At 36.9% G+C, this 17,822-nt stretch overlaps 1 protein-coding gene across 1 annotated transcript in view; it reads left to right on the top strand.

Annotated features, from left to right (window-relative positions):
- LOC121732852 (protein kinase C, brain isozyme) overlaps nt 1-17,822 on the top strand; it is a 246,177-nt gene that overhangs the window by 208,345 nt on the left and 20,010 nt on the right. Inside the window, exon 2 of the mRNA XM_042122839.1 lies at nt 10,959-10,990. Coding sequence (XP_041978773.1) covers nt 10,959-10,990 — 32 coding nt within the window. The remainder of the gene's footprint in view (nt 1-10,958; nt 10,991-17,822) is intronic.

Raw genomic sequence — 17,822 nt, 5'->3', positions numbered from 1 at the left:
AACTACTTTTTTCCAATCGAATTGACAATCATTTGTGACTAAGTGCGTCAGGAATAACGCTCTCAGTCGCAAATATTCAATTTGAATAAAGTTAAATCAATTTTATTGTTCGAGTTGTGACTTGTGAGTGAGTTTTCATGTTAGGGGTACCGTAGTTTCTCCGCTGGGTATCGCATTTACTGCGAAATATATTTCGATGTTTCTTTAATATTATAAGATTGTTGAATATTTGAAAATGTTTTCAACTACCTAGCTAACAGTTTATGAAAAAAAATTACTTGTTTGTATAAGATGCTTTTTTATTTTATGTTAATTATTAATATGCATTAATTAAATAATTAAAATGCTACTTCGTTCAAGCTGAAATTCATTAATCGAGAGATTATGTCCTTGCCCGGGCTCAAAGAATTTCTATACCGAATTTTATACAAACTGCTTTCGAATTTAAGCGTAAAAAACAGATATTATATTATGTGTTTTCGCTTGCATAATAATAAAGGCTTATTGTTACACTGTTCGTCATTTTGTCATGCAGACTATGCTGTAAGTATGAGGCATGTGAGAATGTTTTCGATTGAAATGACATTCGAGCCACAAGAATCGACACCATAAGCGGATGTAATAGAATAATGCAAGGTCTAATGTTCAGGTGGGTCGCGCCAGGTTTAATTAGAAAGGGTTAAGCTTATGTTGCACTAGCTGTCCCGGCAACCGTTGTTTTGCGATAAAATGATTTTCCCTGTTTTCCTGCTTTTCTCTTGAAGTTTTTTCTGATATTTTTTTATAGACCTCACGGAGCCCGAGACCTTTCCAACGAATGCGAACCTGTGGAAATCGGTTCGTGCGTTCTGGAGTTATAGCGTCAGGAAGGAAAACCCTACTTATTTTTATATATTAGATGACATATCTGACACGTCCATCTACAAATATATAACTAAGCCCGGCCGCACATGGTCCGAAATTTCTGATCAGAAACAGTTGAACGTCCGCGCTGTCTCTTACATTTTGTACTGAGCCGAGTGAGCTCGAACTCGCCGGAAGGATATTTCGGATAGTGTGCGGGGTGGCGGTCCGGCGAAATTCAACTGTTTCTGATCAGAATTCGGACAATGTGCGGCCGGGCTTAAACGTTAAAGCAAGAATAAAGGCTATTTTTATTTTATTTTTTATTTTATGTCCTTTCCCGGGACCTAAAGTATCTCTATACCAAATTTCAGCAATATCGGTTTTGCAGTTCGGGCCCGAAAAGGTAACAGACACACTTTTGCATTTATAATATTAAAGTATGGATATGGATTACGGCTTAGGTGCATCATAATATTATTTTTTTTGCATTCTACTACATACTAATAGGCTTTTCGCTCTACCGTTATCAAGAATCAAGCTGCAAACGTCTTAAAATAGAGCTGAAACTGTCAGCTAAACTTTACAGACGTTAGCTGCTACATACGAGTTACGACACAAAAGTGTGATGGATTCTCCGTCACAGAGTAGAAAATAGAAGCGACACGTAGAATAAAGTGTAGTAGTTTGTACCTACTTGTGTGAACTTAAGTTGTTGCATGACAATCGTCGTCGATGGTTCATACAGATTAGCAGATTCTGAGTGTGGAATGTGGGAGCTCGTACACAATGTAATAAAGACGTAATATGGATAATCGGGTTTCTACTGTATATTCAAAGTGGGATCACTGAGCACTTACCGAAGAATATAGAGTCGTATATTTGTGAAAAGACGCAGTTAAAAGATGACGTATGCTAAAGTGCTCTTCCTTCTTGAAGTGTTAATTATGAAACTACTCACGGAATTTCGTAGGAATTCAAAGAAAACATGTCGCTGTGACAAGTCGTTTGCTACAATTTCTTGTCGCCTGCTCTTGTGTGTTTACCTTGAACGTTTCGTGTTGTCTCTCTGTTTGCCTGTATACTCTCGCACTAACTACGCGGTGAGGAACATCTACTCGTCATTTGTGAGCTTTTAACACACATACAGATACAAAATGTCTGCATTTTGTTCCCGCTGTTTTATGTTCTAGATTTTTACTTGTAATACTGCTGCAGTGTACATACATGTGTTTAAATTAAGCTATGGTACGAAAAAACCAAAGCGCTATCTAAAATTCCCCTAGTAACCCTTTTTAACCGACTTCCAAAAAACGAGGAGGTTATATATTCGGCTGTGGATATTTTTTTTATTTTTATTTTTGTATGTTCAACGATTACTCCGCCGTTTTGTATTTATAAAATGCTCCCAAATGTACTGTAGTTTTAAAATAATAAATCATCAGTTCATTTTGTGACAGATCGAAACGATAGATCGCAAAGGAATCGCCCTAAGGGACAGGCCCTGCACGTGTAACGATTTTTGGTCTTACTTTTGATCCTCTGGCAACTGACTCTTAGGGCCTGTTTCACCACTTCCTGATAAGGTGCCGAATAGGCTATAACTTATTTGAGAGATGTGTGAAGTTCAGTTGTGGGTAGCCTATCCGGCACTTATCAGGAAGTGGTGAAACAGGCCCTAAGAGTCAGTTGTCAAAGGACCAAAAATAAGGCCCAAAAAATCGTTACACGTGCACGCAGCCTTATGTAAACCTGAGTTTGTACGCTGACAGCGGAAGTGCATACAATCTAAGTTTGCCGGCGCCGCCTGAGACTCAATATGCTGACAGATGAGAAGTTTGTACCAGTTACAGTATTTTGGTACACAATGTAATATGTTGCTCGCAACATTGGTCGTGGGATAATTATTTTATTATGCCAGTATTAACAATATGTCCTTTTCTGGGCCTCAAAGTAGTATAGTGACAAATTGTATCTAATATTCGGTATAGCGCCTGGATTCAGACCGCATGCAACGCGTAGTTGCATTTCTAAATTTATATGGATTTGATGGTACGAGCTTATGCACCTTTGTTTTTTAACTGGCTTCCAAAAAGCGCAGCGGGAAGTACTTATCGGGAGCAATTCGAAAGAATAAGAGTCTGCCTGGTCTGGCCATTCTTGCGCCCCCCTAGAGTCTACGCCCTGTGCCTGGGCACCGGTGGTACCGCCCTATTTACGGCACTGTTTGACAGATTCGCAAGACGTCTCACGCTCATGAAATCAATCAAATCCATACAAATGTATGCCTCGCCTCGCCTCGCCTCGTCGTGTTGCGGTCTGACTTGACCCTTGCACCAACTAACTTTAACTATAATTACAGTGCGAAATGTCAAATCTCTGGTTAAGGACGCCATATTTAACTTTAACCATAACCGCTCGTACCTACTTAAATCGACATTTTTTCGTGAAAATTTACTGTGTTGTAATATTTATATAAATAAGAAATATTTTTCCTGTCGATTTTTACGGATAATGAAATTGTTTATACTCTCAATCCCGTTACCTGTATCTTGAATAAAAAAATAAACGCAACAGACATCTGTCAATTTCTCCGGTCAAAGTTAAGGTTAAAGCTAAATTTACCCTTAACTATAACCATAACTTTAACTTTAACCACGCCTCTGGTGCAAGTAAGCGTGTAAAAGTAACAGACATACACTTCGTTATGTGCGAAATTAGTATGGTATGGTATTATCTACATAGATTGCGTATTTTTTGGGAAATCGTCAAAAATATTTAGAAGTTGCCAAAAATCTCTACATTTAATTACTCGTTTGTATTTTATAGGGTCATAGTCTGAGATCTGACTGTTATATTGTGCTTACGATTGTAAAGACGCTGGTTGGCAGCGGGCGACGCGGGCGAAGCAATCGCAGACGACGTGTCGCAGCGACACTACTGGTTTCTATGTGTTTCTATGAAATACCCTCCGCAGCTAGCGATACGAAGCTAGCGACATATTCATAGAAATACATAGATACATTAGCGTCGCGACGACACGTCGTCTGCTGCAACTTCATGTAGCACCTAACACGTAAGGCTGCCAAATCGTACCTTAAGGTGACGCCGCGTTAAAGTAAAAAACCGTGTTGGACATGTTTTAGATTGCTTGTTTTCTATGAGAGGCCGGCCTCTGATAGAAAACAAGCAATGGAACAGCAAAAAATGGAAAAGGCGTAAGCGACAAAATGGTTTTTGTCGCGTAATTTAAAAACAATAAATACATTTCATGTAAGTTATGGGCAAATAAAGTGTATGCTTGAACCAATTTATGTACAAATTTTGGAAGCTTAAATCACTCTCCTCTGTTGGCAAAATAGGAATCCCTTTTTTTACAGAGGTCTTTTTGATTGATTATTCTGTGTTATAAAAGTTGACCAATCGTGTTATTCTATGGGTAATTCAAAGACAAAGACATGATGAATCCTGACAATGAAGTTTAATTTCTTGCTGAAAAAAATCCATATCGCTGCAGCCAAATTATCAAGACGTCGCCTTAATTATTGTTCATATTCAGCTAGCGGTCGCACTCAGAGATATTTAATGATAACTTAACTTTAATAAAATGGAGTTTTGACATACCTAAACTGCACACATTTATTGTCAAACTGCATATCACTGGCGGCAACAATAATTTAAGTTAATTAAACATTAAATTGTTCTTTCAATTATTGTAATTCCATCAATATTCAGATAATATACACAGTGGCAATTTGATTTTATGTGGCAACTGGCAAGTGGCATGTAACCCTCGTGAAATCTCACGCCGATACGTGTTAGGTGCTAATTACACTTGAGACTGTTTAATACATTATGTGGGTAAAATACACATGTTAAGGATGTTACGCGTCGTCATTTTGTTGTTTTTTAAAGGTAATTTGCTGGTATTTTTGCCCTTGTATTGGCTAAAGTCTAACTCTGTAATCCATAGTTAATCTATCTATATTCTATATATTATATTATAGGCATCCGCTAAGAAAGAATTTTGATAAATAGGCTAGATGACTATTTTTTTCTTATTGGTAATTGAAAGACCATTAAAAAATAGAAACATCGCTGAAATAATGACTCTGATAGCTTAAAAATTCACCAAGATATGACAATTCAAACATCTCATAAAATAGACCTGCCCGAAACGCTCCATACAAAGTGCTACGAAAGACTGACGTCACTCTTTCGTAGTTTGTACGCATCAGGAGACAACTTTGTTCGACAGGTATATCAAATATTGCGTTTATGAAAGTGGTTTCATAACAAAAGTTGCTTTTAATTGCATAAGTTATCGATTGGTACACAAATATTAAGAAATTTAATTGAAAAAAAAATCGACTTGATTATTTAACTTTGAAGGCGCATAACAAAAAAAATAAAAATGCTATCGAGCTGTAATTTTGGGAACACTTATTTTTCGCCGTGATTTCTTTATTTTATTAACAAAATTCGCTAATCTTTGACCTTGTCATCATCCCTATACCAACCCCAAGGGGTTGAAATAGGGGATGAAAGTTTGTATATATAATAATACTTCTTAACGCGAGCCAAGCCGCGGGCAAAAACTCGTAATATTATAAATGCAAAAGTTTGTCTGTCGGTCTGTCTGTTACCTCTTCACGTCCAAACCGCTGAACCGATTTTGAGTCCTGAGACATAGGGTACCTTTTTATCCTGGAAAAATGTACGGTTCCCGTGCGGTAAACTAGTTTAGGCGCAAATGAGTTGCGGGTGTCAGCTAGTGATTTATAATATCTTAATTTTATTTTAAAGATTTAGTAACTAACGCAGTTTTCTCCACTCTATTATTTAGTCTGTAAAGGAATAAATTGTCCGTTCAAATGCATTTTTAAATGCTCTTTAAAAACTTGTTAGGCTGGTTTTAACTTTTATCGTTAAGAGGATTCCACACCGCCGTTTTTCCATACAAACGCTGTCCCCTGTTTCCTCCCTGGATAATGCCGGTAGAGTTATATTTTTTTCCTGAATATCTATGGCCACTATTAGCATGTCTCTATGTTTTCTTTTTTTTCATAATTTTATTATTAAAAAAGATAAGAACGTCCAAAAATCCAAAAAAATGGCAAGATTTTCCTCTGTGTTTAAACACACAGAAAACAAAACTGGCTAAAATATACAAAAAAAATAAAACATAGGAACACAGCTCAAGCCTTGCTTTAATTCCTAATGAAAAAAGTACTTAAATCGGACTTAGCGGACAACGAATCGAAGATTTTCTGTTCTTTTATTAGAACTTTTGTCGTATTGTCTCTACCGCGCTCTACGGTGGGAGACTTGAGATTGGTGAGACAGCAATACATTTTCAAATACCTATTTTCAATTTCTCTCGCCCCTGGTGTATCCTCTTAAGCGTTTCGGCAGCGCCGTGGAGCGCCGCGCGTTCGAAGATGTATGGGGGTAGTAGTTGCGTTTTAAAGTCGCGCGTTTGAGCAGCGCCGTTCGTCCGTTCGTTGGCAACTTCAACGGCGCTGCCGAAATGCTTAACGATAAAACCAGCTATAATCACAAACTATTTACTATCTCTTTTACGCCTCGCCGGCAGTTTACTCTTCCTCCGTCGCGGTCGTATGAATTTTCGATCTCAACATTTTTTACCGATCCCAAAAAAGAAGTTATAATTCGCATACGTCTAGTCGCACGCACACAAACACCACGCCGAAGTTACCACCGGCACAGCAGTGCGGCAAGGCCGGTCGGAGGGTCTGTTAGGTTTTTTCGTTACGGAATTTCTTGATTCGGTCGCTATAAATGCAATAGCTTAGAAACCATCACCAGCGAAAAGAGTGCATGGGGTCTGTTAGGTTTTTTGTTACGGAATTTCTTGATTCGGTCGCTATAAAAGCTTTGCAATAGCTTAGAAACCATCACCAGCGAAAATGAAAATTTAAAAGAACAATGATAAATCTAGCTTAGTCTGGAAGCCGGGGACGTGCGACGATCGGCGATCACTAATTGGGCTGATTCACTTACCGACTCGATTCCGATGCTCGGCTCCTGTACTATGTGCTTCGACATAAAATGTGAGATTGATTCGTATTTTAGGGTATTACTTAAAAAAGTTATAATTAATGTAAGTTGTAACGCTTATTACCCAGGGCTAATGGTGAAGATTTTTCCACGGATTTCACTGACAAAGTATTGTATTTTTTATCTATTTATCTAAGACAATAATTTATTCATAAAAAATGGACCATCATCACTGGTTTAAGACCTGTGTAACATAATGCACATGTAAAATAGACATAGACTGCCAGAATCTTTTGTTTACGGTCGCTTTCGTTACTAGGTAGCTCGTATACAGTAACGTATGGCGATAGTATCCTATAAGTGCCCATAACGTCCGGTAACGTTACGGGCACTTATGTACGTTTCACACATATATAATATATATTATCTCGATGGATAAATGCCCAAAAAACCCAGGGGCTTACCCACGGAGCTCATACGAAGAGGAGCTGGCCTAAGTAACTGTGCACTGTGATTTTCAACTAGGTCCTGACGTCATCATTGTGGGCGGGGCTTAAGTCAGTACACTTTCAGCGTTTGTCAGGTGCACACGTAACGAGACTCCCAATAAATTGGTGTTTTCTACGTTTTTAACAACGAAAGGAAGAAGTATTGTGTTTTACAATGTCAAAGTTACTCAGACAGACGTTCTGATAATATAAATAACATCACATTGCATCTGTAAATAATTTTAAATGTAATTTAAATATAAAAGTTCTAGAACATTTCAGATTTCAGCGTTAATTATACTACTTGACACTAGATGGCCAAACCTTTGAAAGATAATACAGACGTAAATTCGTATAATTTTGCATAAGTTTATTGGAATAATCATACTTGAATACTGGTAACTGTTATACACTTAGTCTTAAACACATTTAATAGCTAAAACCGTAGTTATATAGCTTTTATTATTATACTACTTATAAACCGCCATCTGTCGTCATCTATGATAACTATTTGAAACGTAACAAATATCCAGGGCTGTGTTCAGAATTATTATTTTATTAACCGATTCAGTGCGAATGACACGGTAGCCGTGTCATATATGTTTTTAACGTGTGGCGTATGACACGTGAGCCGTGTCATTTAAAAAACCATTGTATCTCCCTCAAATCACACTTTAGAAGGTTCTACTCTGAACAAAATCATCTTAATTTTCCACGTAGAACAAGCCTATACGCTTCGCCTCATAATATTCTGTGAAGACGACCTCTGTGGCTCAGTGGTGAGCGCGTCGGTAGCTCAAGCCGGAGGTCGCGGGTTCGAATCCCGCCGACGGAACGAAAAGTTTTCAATGTTCCCGGGTCTGGATGTATATTAAATATGTGTATGATATAATAAAAATCTTAAATATATGTATAGTATAAAAGTATTAAATATATTTCCGTTGTCTGGTACCTGTAACACAAGTCCGTTAGGTACTTAGCACGGGGCCAGACTGACGTGGTGTGAAGCGTCCATAGATATTATTATTATTATTATTAATTAAAAAAACTTACGGGCCGCCAACCTTTTTTAAAGGTGCATTAATTGCGGATTACACGGCAGCCGCGTCTTATGGGTTTTTAACGTGTGGCATATGACACGTGAGCCGTGGCATATGACACGTGAGCCGTGTCATTTAGAAAACGATTGTATCTCCCTTAAATTACACTTTAGAAGGTTTTACTCCGAACAAAACCGTCTTAATTTTCCACGTAATGCGTTGACATCAAAGTATTACTAATCCACTAACAATTTTTGTTTTAATCTATGTTGTTTCTTTCGAAAATATTTTTAACTAGCTGTTACCGCAAACTTCCTTATCCATAGGAATAAAACGTTTAAAGTGGTCCTATGAGCTTTATTACTGGAACTCTCCTCCTTTTTGGAAGTCGGTTAAAAAACTTAACAACGAACTTGTTTAAATTTATCTACGAACGTATAATAATTTACATCGGAAACCCCGATTATATTTAGTATACTCATTTTTCTAACTTTGAAACCTACATAAGGTTTGCAACATCTGAATAAAACAAATCGCTTACCTGCCATTTTCAGGTTAACACTTAGTAAAACTACTCGAAATCAACTCAAAACAACGTAGCCTTCCGTTTGGGCTCAACTAAACAATAAACCTTTTTGAACGTGGCGGGTGATACGGTAGCCGTGTCATCTACTTCTATGGCGTATGACACCGATAACCTGTCACGAAAAAATTGTGTGCCGCCACGACTGAAAGTCTTCAAAAATGTGCGCCGCTTTGAATCGCTTAAGTATCGCAATGACAGTTTTGTTTGCTAATCTTGACGCGCGCTGACATTGGCCAGCCGTAGGTAATTGATTAAAAAAAAATTCATTACATTTTTGACAAAGAGTACTTACCTATTACCTAGTACCCACCCCATTCCCTTCCCTACCCTATTACCTCTTAAAAGGCCGGCAACGCACCTGCAGCTCTTTTGATGTTGCGAGTGTCCATGGGCTACGAAAGTTGCTCTCCACCAGGTGACCCGTTTACTCGTTTGTTTCCTTATTTTACATTAAAAATTCGGTCAAAATTCTAACCCTTATTTTAATGATTGACCTTATTATAATTAATATACATTTTCTAAAGTTCTGAGTACGTCCCATAATATTTAAGAATTTTGACATCTAGTGTAAGATAGCTGAACTACGTAGTAACATCTACATCGACCTAAGCTAGTAGTTTTGCTTTTACACGATAGGTGAAATATGGAAAAGTGGGGCGGAGCTTGATACCCCCTCACCCCGCAAATTGTCACGCGTTGTTTCTTAAGGAAATTTGATTACCACACCTCCTGTCTGTATTAGCTCCGTGGGCTTACCCATCTATAATAATGTAGAGCTTGTCCAACTTAAAATGACGCACCCTTCCTTGTATTTGCGCTTTACAGTATAATCCATTCCTTTGTCAACTTAGTTAAGTTAGTCAAGCCTTAGCAAAAAATACGTCTAGCGACAGTACATCTATGTTGCCGTTAGCGCTGATGGCAATCAGGACGAACGTCGGGGGATAGCGCCCTTTATCCACTTACATAGGTACACTCTTTTAACAAAAATTGTATTGAAAGCATCTTTACTACTATTATAAATGCGAAAGTGTCTGTTAGCTCTTTACGCTCAAACCACTGGGCCGATTTTGCTGATTAAGATAGGGGATGTTTAGTATACCCCTTCCGTATAAAGCACTGACGATTCAAAGGTTTGGTAAGTCTGTAGGGACATCTTAAAATATAAAAAAATAAAGCTTCATATTTTCTTAATTAAGCTTCGCAGATATTTTATTTTGCTCTAAACTAAATGATTTAGTCCTCGTTATCTCAACTATATTTATAATTTACCTAAATAAGCAATTTACTGAATTTATTTCCTTTTTCAAAACTTTAAAATGGCTGCAGTTTCTGAACCCACCGCTAAAATAAAAAAACGCTCTTATTATTTTTTTATCAGCTTTACCTAATGTACAAAACCTACTAGGTCTCCATAACGCTCGAGTGACTACAAAAATAGCACCCTCCCCTCCTCTACTATTATAAATATGACAACGTTTAACGTTCTTATCAGTTTAACATTATTCTCACATTCAACTTAAGCGACGTTTGTGGAAGGCTTAACTTATGTGTATCATGTATGTAGTGACCTTTCGGCTAATATCAAACACTGCATACAGAAACAGTAGGCTTTAATCTAGGGTTATCACATTTAACTTAATTTTTATAATGTTAGTATTAATTAATTCTTAGTTTACTTTAGTAAGAGATAAAAGTTAGATGTCGTTACTATAAAATTTATTATCTACATGTTAGCCATGATCGGCCTTATTATAATTTGTATATTTAAGATAACAATGAGCTGTAGAAAAATTGAATACAGACTGTATTCTGATGACGAAGTATATATTTTTTTCGACAGTGATTATGTTTATCTGTCCAAACGTCTGTTTATTAAGACGTAGACTTTAAGCTTAAAATATCCGTAATTATTTTTTCCACGCCTTATACAACAAAGCAACTTTCTGTATATTATTACATAATATCTGTTTGTTTCAGGGGCTTCGGGAAACAGGGGTTCCAGTGTCAAGGTGAGCCCTTTGTTATCGACTATATATAACCACGATATAACCCTTTGAGGTGGCTTAATTGCTGCCCACTTAGACAGCGAGCTTTTTTATCCGAAATACTATAATAGCCTCTATTTTTATAGCTTTATAAGTTCCGATTTTGTTTTTTCATAACGGAAGACGTGAGTGGAAATACACTATTAGTATCTGACATTTTGTATCAAACGGACATTTACTCTTTTTAGGGTTCCGTGCCCAAAGGGCAAAAACGAGACCCTATTATTGAGACTTCGATGTCTGTACGTCTGTCCGTCTGTCTGTCTCCAGGCTGTATCTCAAGAACGGCTATAGCTAGACTTCTGAAATTTTCACAGATTGTGTATATCTGTTGCCGCTATAACAACAAATACTAAAAATAAAATAAAGTTACTATTGAAAGGGGGCTCCCATACAAGAAACGTGATTTTTTTTTTGGCCTTTTTAGCTCTTAATCAATAATGGTAACAGCTAGTTGCACTTGAAATTTTCACAAAAGACTTAATTATATTGTAACTTTAATAATTAATAATAAAATTAAATAAAAGTTAATATTTAAGGGAAAAGTTATCAACAAGGAACACGCACACAACATACAGTAGTATCACTTAGGGGCGATTTCATCAAAGATGGAACGCGTTCAAAGCACTCTGAACCGGTTCAAAACGTATAAACGCGATTATAACATCGAAATGCATTTCACCAGCATAAACTGAACGCGTTCACAGCAAATCCGAGTTTTATCTTCTGAACGCCCAAAGTCCGAAGTTTAACGTCATAAAACCCTTTCATGGCAGAACGAAAAACATAGAGAAAAGAAATGTCAAGATAACAGTTTTGACACATGCGTTTGTTAGTTTATGTATTGTTCCTTGCTATTTTGTAGTTAAATTAATTTGAAAAGGCTTTAAAATGATGAAAACATGTAAAATAATCGCGTGACGTCACGTAAACTTAGATTTAATAATCGCGATCAAAAGAAGTTTGTGAAATCCAATCGAAACAAAACGGGGCTTACGTCACAGCATGAACGCGTTCAATGGGAACAAAGATTTATAAAACTAAGTTTTATGTGTGTTTGGTGAAATCCCACCTTAGTTTTGTTACACCGTGTATATCTGGCTACACATCAAATGCACAGTTTTTTATTTTGCATCATTTTTCCGGCCCTAAAGCCTCCTTTTATGGAAAAAAACGGCAATTTTTTTACTGTGAGTTATCGTGTTCTTCCACTTACATCTTCAACTATTAAGCTATGGGTTAATGGAGACGAGCCGCTACGTACAGAAAAGATTGATGGATTTTCAATTGCTGAACGGATTGGGCTAATTTTAAGAATATTCGTAGAAGTCCAGGGAAGGTTTTAAAATGACACGAAGTTCACCCGGACAGCTAGTTTTATAATAAAATTGAACTCAAAAACAATTTATGTTAGAACTAAATATTAACAATTTATTGACTTAATATTAAATAGGTTTTTAGTAACAATATAGGCCGATAAATTATTTATAAGTAACCAATTTCTTAGTTGTATAAATACTAGGATTACTCAGAGACTTTACAGTAAATAATGAATGTTAAAATTTTCCAGAAGAAAGAAGTGCCAACCCTACCAAAACCCTTTCGGGCATCTGTAAACATGTTGTGCCCTGTTTACATTCTGATATTAAGACAAACGTAAATATAATTAATTAAGAAATTGCTTCGGGTAACATTAATATGTGGAATTTAAATTACTTTGCATATTTTGTATTAAATTCTGTTTTCCCTTTATGTTACTTATTTTTATGTAAATAAAATATATTTATACGTAAACATATTATTCTTTTTTGTTGTTTAACTTATGGGTATACAGTATACTGCAAGTTTCATCAAAATCGGTTCAGTAGTTGTTGAGATGGAAAGTTTTGAAGTCGGGTTTATTTTTTAAAATAATATTTATTATTTTACTTTATTAATAAAATATATTAATAAAGATGTTTTCAATTAAATTGAATATTTTCGTTTAATTTCGTCAGTTAGATGTTAATTAATTAAACACTGTTTTTAGAAGCAAATGTTTCTAACCCTTAGGGGCCAGGCCACAACACTGCGTTGCGGCGCCGCATCGTAAAAATCTACGACGTCGCATTGTGATGAAATTTTTGCGTTGTAACAACGCATCGCATTTCTGTGCGATGTTGTTTTTGCGATACGACGCCGCAAGGCAGTATTGTGGCCTGGCCCTTAGGGGTTATCTACAGACGAAAATTCATTTTCTGAACCAGTGTTTCAGTGGACCATCAAATCGAAATATTTAATAACAGTTATAGAAAGGATAAAATTTTAATCCTTTATATCTTTGTCACTTTCGCGAATTTTCGCAGAGCAAATTGTTGTTCGGCTTATCAAAAAATTACCTTGATAGTAATCAAGTCAAAAAAATGTTCTAGGGGACCTGTACTTCTCCATTTACGCAAAAAAACACAAATTGTTACTCACCCACTTCATCTCTGACGTCTTCAAATATAAGTATTTATGAAGCATAATATGATTATCTATGTCCGCTTTATTTGCCTGTAATTATAATGAATTAATGACTATGCATATTAGGGGATGTTTTTTCACATAAGATTTTTCAAGGGTCCCCAAGTTTTATTTCGCTTGAAAGCTGAGAATCTCTATCGAGTAGTATCTTTACTCACAAAGTTAAGTAGACACTTGACATCTGATAAACAATCTTAAAACGTGTTGACCTAAAACTACGATATTCAATATCATGTTTTTTAGGATTCTGTACCTAAAGGGTAAAAACGGGACCCTGTTACTGAGACTTTGATGTCCGTTCATCGGTCTGTTTGATCTATTGTGGTACGGAAGCCTTCCTGCGCGATTCCAACTTGCACTTAGCTGATTTTTTTTAATATTATATAATATTAAAAAAAATCGGCTAATATTAGAGAGCATAATTTTCTTAAAAACGGTCGTAATTTGGCTGGTGGGTTTTAAAAGCTACTAAAGACACGTAATATTATTTTCTTCGGTAAACGTACTACGGTCACACGTTGCTACGTTTTATGTCGTCACTTCACGACATTATCTGTATCTGTCACTTGCTGACTGAGGAGGGCCCATCAGCAGATGTGTCCGACGCCGCATAGATGTGGCTTAACGATCGAAATTAAATGCTTTACCAATATTTACATCCCTACATATTAATTAAGGTGGAATCACGTCGGGGTCACCAATGTGGGATATGTGTGTGGTGGCCAAAGGAAGATCTTCCGACCGAGCGAGGTGTTATGCTCGGTCAGACCGGAGCCCACGTGATACATCTCAGCTGTCGTATATATACCGACGCGCTCAGAAAACTTCGATAGCGCGATGCAGGAATGTTAGGCGAATTGTATAGGTACCGCCACATTGACACTAAGCCATGTCAAAGTGATAGTAACTATGTCACTTAAGTGCCACTTAATTTAAGACCATAAGTCAATCGTCAAATTTAACCCTTCAAAGCCAATCAAAGTTCATATTTCAGAATTCAGGTACTAAGCCATGTCAAAGTGACAGCAACATGTGACTTAAGTGCTACTTATTGAAGAACATAATATAAAGTCCTTACCTTAACCTATCTTTAACCCTTCAAAGCCAATCAGAATAGACCATAATAGTACTCGATGAGTGATTCTCTCAATCTGTACCGCGCTTATGCCTTGATTACCTACCCAGTACATTGACGAGACAGGGCCCTCGACCGAGCACATCCATAATATTATAATAATATCTCCCAGTCCTACCACACTGGTTTCGGTGACGGTAGCCGGTTTCATTGAAACCAAGCCAGTTACGCAGGTTTTATTGTGCCCAAGTATGTGCGCAGTGCACAAGAGCACTCTCTATTCCTTTTACTCTCATAACCCAGGCGATCAGGCGCAGGACCGACTTTTTACTTGCCCACCCGACGCATGGATCATCATACTTGTCAATCAGGTGATCAGCCTGCATTGTCCTAACCGAACTTGGAAATAACATGTTTCTTACGCGGGAACCGAACCCACGACCTCCGATTCAAGGGCCACGTTCTAAACCACTGGACCACGGAGGCGTTGCACATCCATACAAAACATACCGAGTACACTGTCTCGCCACTCTACTCGCTAGGTGTGATCGCGGCATTATGCGTCAGCCCTCGGCGTAATAGGACTGTCAGCCCTTTGATGTCAGCACCTGATGGGAGCTTATTGGGCGAGGCTTTGTTCTGTTTATATTATCAGTTGTGTATTTTACAATATTGAGATATGATTGTTTTGTGTTTTTGACAACCCTAAGCTGATATTGTTATTGTTTTATGTTTTACTATCCCGTGTATAGCTGTCCCGGCAAATGTTGTTTTGCCATAAAATGATTTTCCCTGTTTTCCTGCTTTTCTCTTGAAGTTTTTCTGATTTTTTTTCTATAGACCTCACGGAGCCCGATACCTTTCCAACGAATGCAAAACCGTAGAAATCGGTTCGTGCGTTCTGGAGTTATAGCGTCAGGAAGGAAACCCGACTTATTTTTATATATTAGATTTTTTTTTTGAAACTCCAAGCCGCCTAGAATAACAACAGTAGAAATGGAAAGGATTGGCATACTGACAGATTTTATCGACAAAATGGCGGATTTCCATTGTCTAACTGTCACTTTGTCTATTCTTCCGTAAAAAGAAACCGGCGCTTCTATGGTGACCATGCTACGCCTGCAAGTGGATCTTGTATATTTTAAAATTGAGTGTTGATAATAAATGATATTCGAAGACATAAGAATCTATACTAATATTATAAATGCGAAAGTATCTCTGTCTGTCTGTCTGTCTGTCTGTCTGTCTGTCTCGCTTTCACGCCAAAACTACTGAACCGATTGCAATGAAATTTTGTACACAGTTATATTAGAGTCTGAGAAAGGACATAGGCTACATTTTGATGTGGGAAAATATCTTATTTCCATGAAAATATCGATGAAAATTTATTCTCCTTGCGCAGGCCAGCGCTCATCCCGGGGGTCCTGGGTTCGAGTCCCGCAGGCGGAACAAGTTTTCAATGTTCCTGGGTCTTGGATGTGTATTAAAATAATATTTCAAAAATCTTAAATATATTTTATGTATAATATTATAAAAAATCCAGAAATATATCGATGCAATTTAGTTCTAATACGATTCAACAGATGGCGTTTTATTTTATTTTAGTTCTAATACGATTCAACAGATGGCGTTTTATTTTTTACTTAAATATATTTTATGTATCTATACTTTTATACTAATCCATACTAATATTATAAATGCGAAAGTATCTCTGTCTGTCTGTCTGTCTCACTTTCACGCCAAAAACTAATATTATAAATGCGAAAGTATCTCTGTCTGTCTGTCTGTCTGTCTGTCTGTCTGTCTGTCTCGCTTTCACGCCAAAACTACTGAACCGATTGCAATGAAATTTTGTACACAGTTATTCTAGAGTCTGAGAAAGGACATAGGCTACATTTTGATGTGGGAAAATATCTTATTTCCATGAAAATATCGATGAAAATTACTTCGCATTGCGCGTGGCCAGCGCTCATCCCGGGGGTCCTGGGTTCGAGTCCCGCAGGCGGAACAAAAAGTTTTCAATGTTCCTGGGTCTTGGATGTGTATTAAAATAATATTTCAAAAATCTTTAATATATTTTATGTATAATATTATAAAAAATCCAGAAATATATCGACGCGATGCAATGAACATTTTAGTTCTAATACGATTCAACAGATGGCGCTTTTTTTTACTTCGTTGTAACATAGAACTAATCATACTTATTAGTTATTATGTTTTTGTTTATAGTTTTTAATACGTTAGAATATTATGTTTAATAATATTATCACTTGCTATAATAATAATCAATCTATCTTATCTTATAGAACTCCTACTGCATTTCTAAGGAGTTCGAGTGTGTTGTGTTGGCCTATATTCCATCCAGAAAATATATCAATGCAATCAACATTTTAATTCTAATATATGAAAACAGATGGCGCTTTATTTTTTACTTCATTATTATAACAGAACTAATCATACCTACTTTATTATATATTATTGTTTTTATTCATAACTAGCTGTTGCCCGCGACTTCGTCCGCATGGACTTTAGTTTATAGCGCGAGGTGTCAACAAAATGTGTGTCAAATTTAAAAACTTTTTAAAACCCTGGTAAGTGGTACGCCTCTTAGGGCCGCGCTACACCGGAATGGCAGCGCTGAAAGTGCTCGCCTCGCCGCTGCCATTCCGGTGTAGCGCGGCCCTTAATTAATCAAAATACCCAAAAACAGCTGTGCAGTGTGCACATAATCTGCACTAATATTATGAATGCGAAAGTATCTCTGTCTGTCTGTCTGTCTGTCTGTCAGTCTCGCTTTCACGCCAAACGCCAAAACTACCGAACCGATTGTAATGAAATTTTGTATACTGATAGTCTAAAGCCTGAGAAAGGACATAGGCTACTTTTTTACTGGAAAAAAGGGTTGTAAGGGTCGTAAATTTGTTCAAAAAATTCATAATAGATGGCGCCGTGCGTCTTCTACATCGCGCTGACGCTTGCTCAAAAGTCTTTCTATAAGAGGTGGTATCATCTTACATTTAAGTCTCGATTTTTTTCGATTGTTATATCTATTCTACGGTATTAAATAACTCAGTACTTTATCTGTGCAGGCAGTGACGTAACCTTAAGACCAAATTTCACCAACGACTGTTAAAGTTAATGCTCGAATTAGTATCACGTTAGCTGTTTTGTTTTTCATATGAATGAAAGAGAAGACAGGATATTTTAACAAGCTGT

The sequence above is a fragment of the Aricia agestis genome, chromosome 13 (assembly GCF_905147365.1).
Source record: "Aricia agestis chromosome 13, ilAriAges1.1, whole genome shotgun sequence".
Lineage (NCBI taxonomy): Eukaryota > Metazoa > Arthropoda > Insecta > Lepidoptera > Lycaenidae > Aricia > Aricia agestis.
Note: the sequence above shows the minus strand (reverse complement) of the source record. Positions and strands in the feature narration are given on the sequence as shown.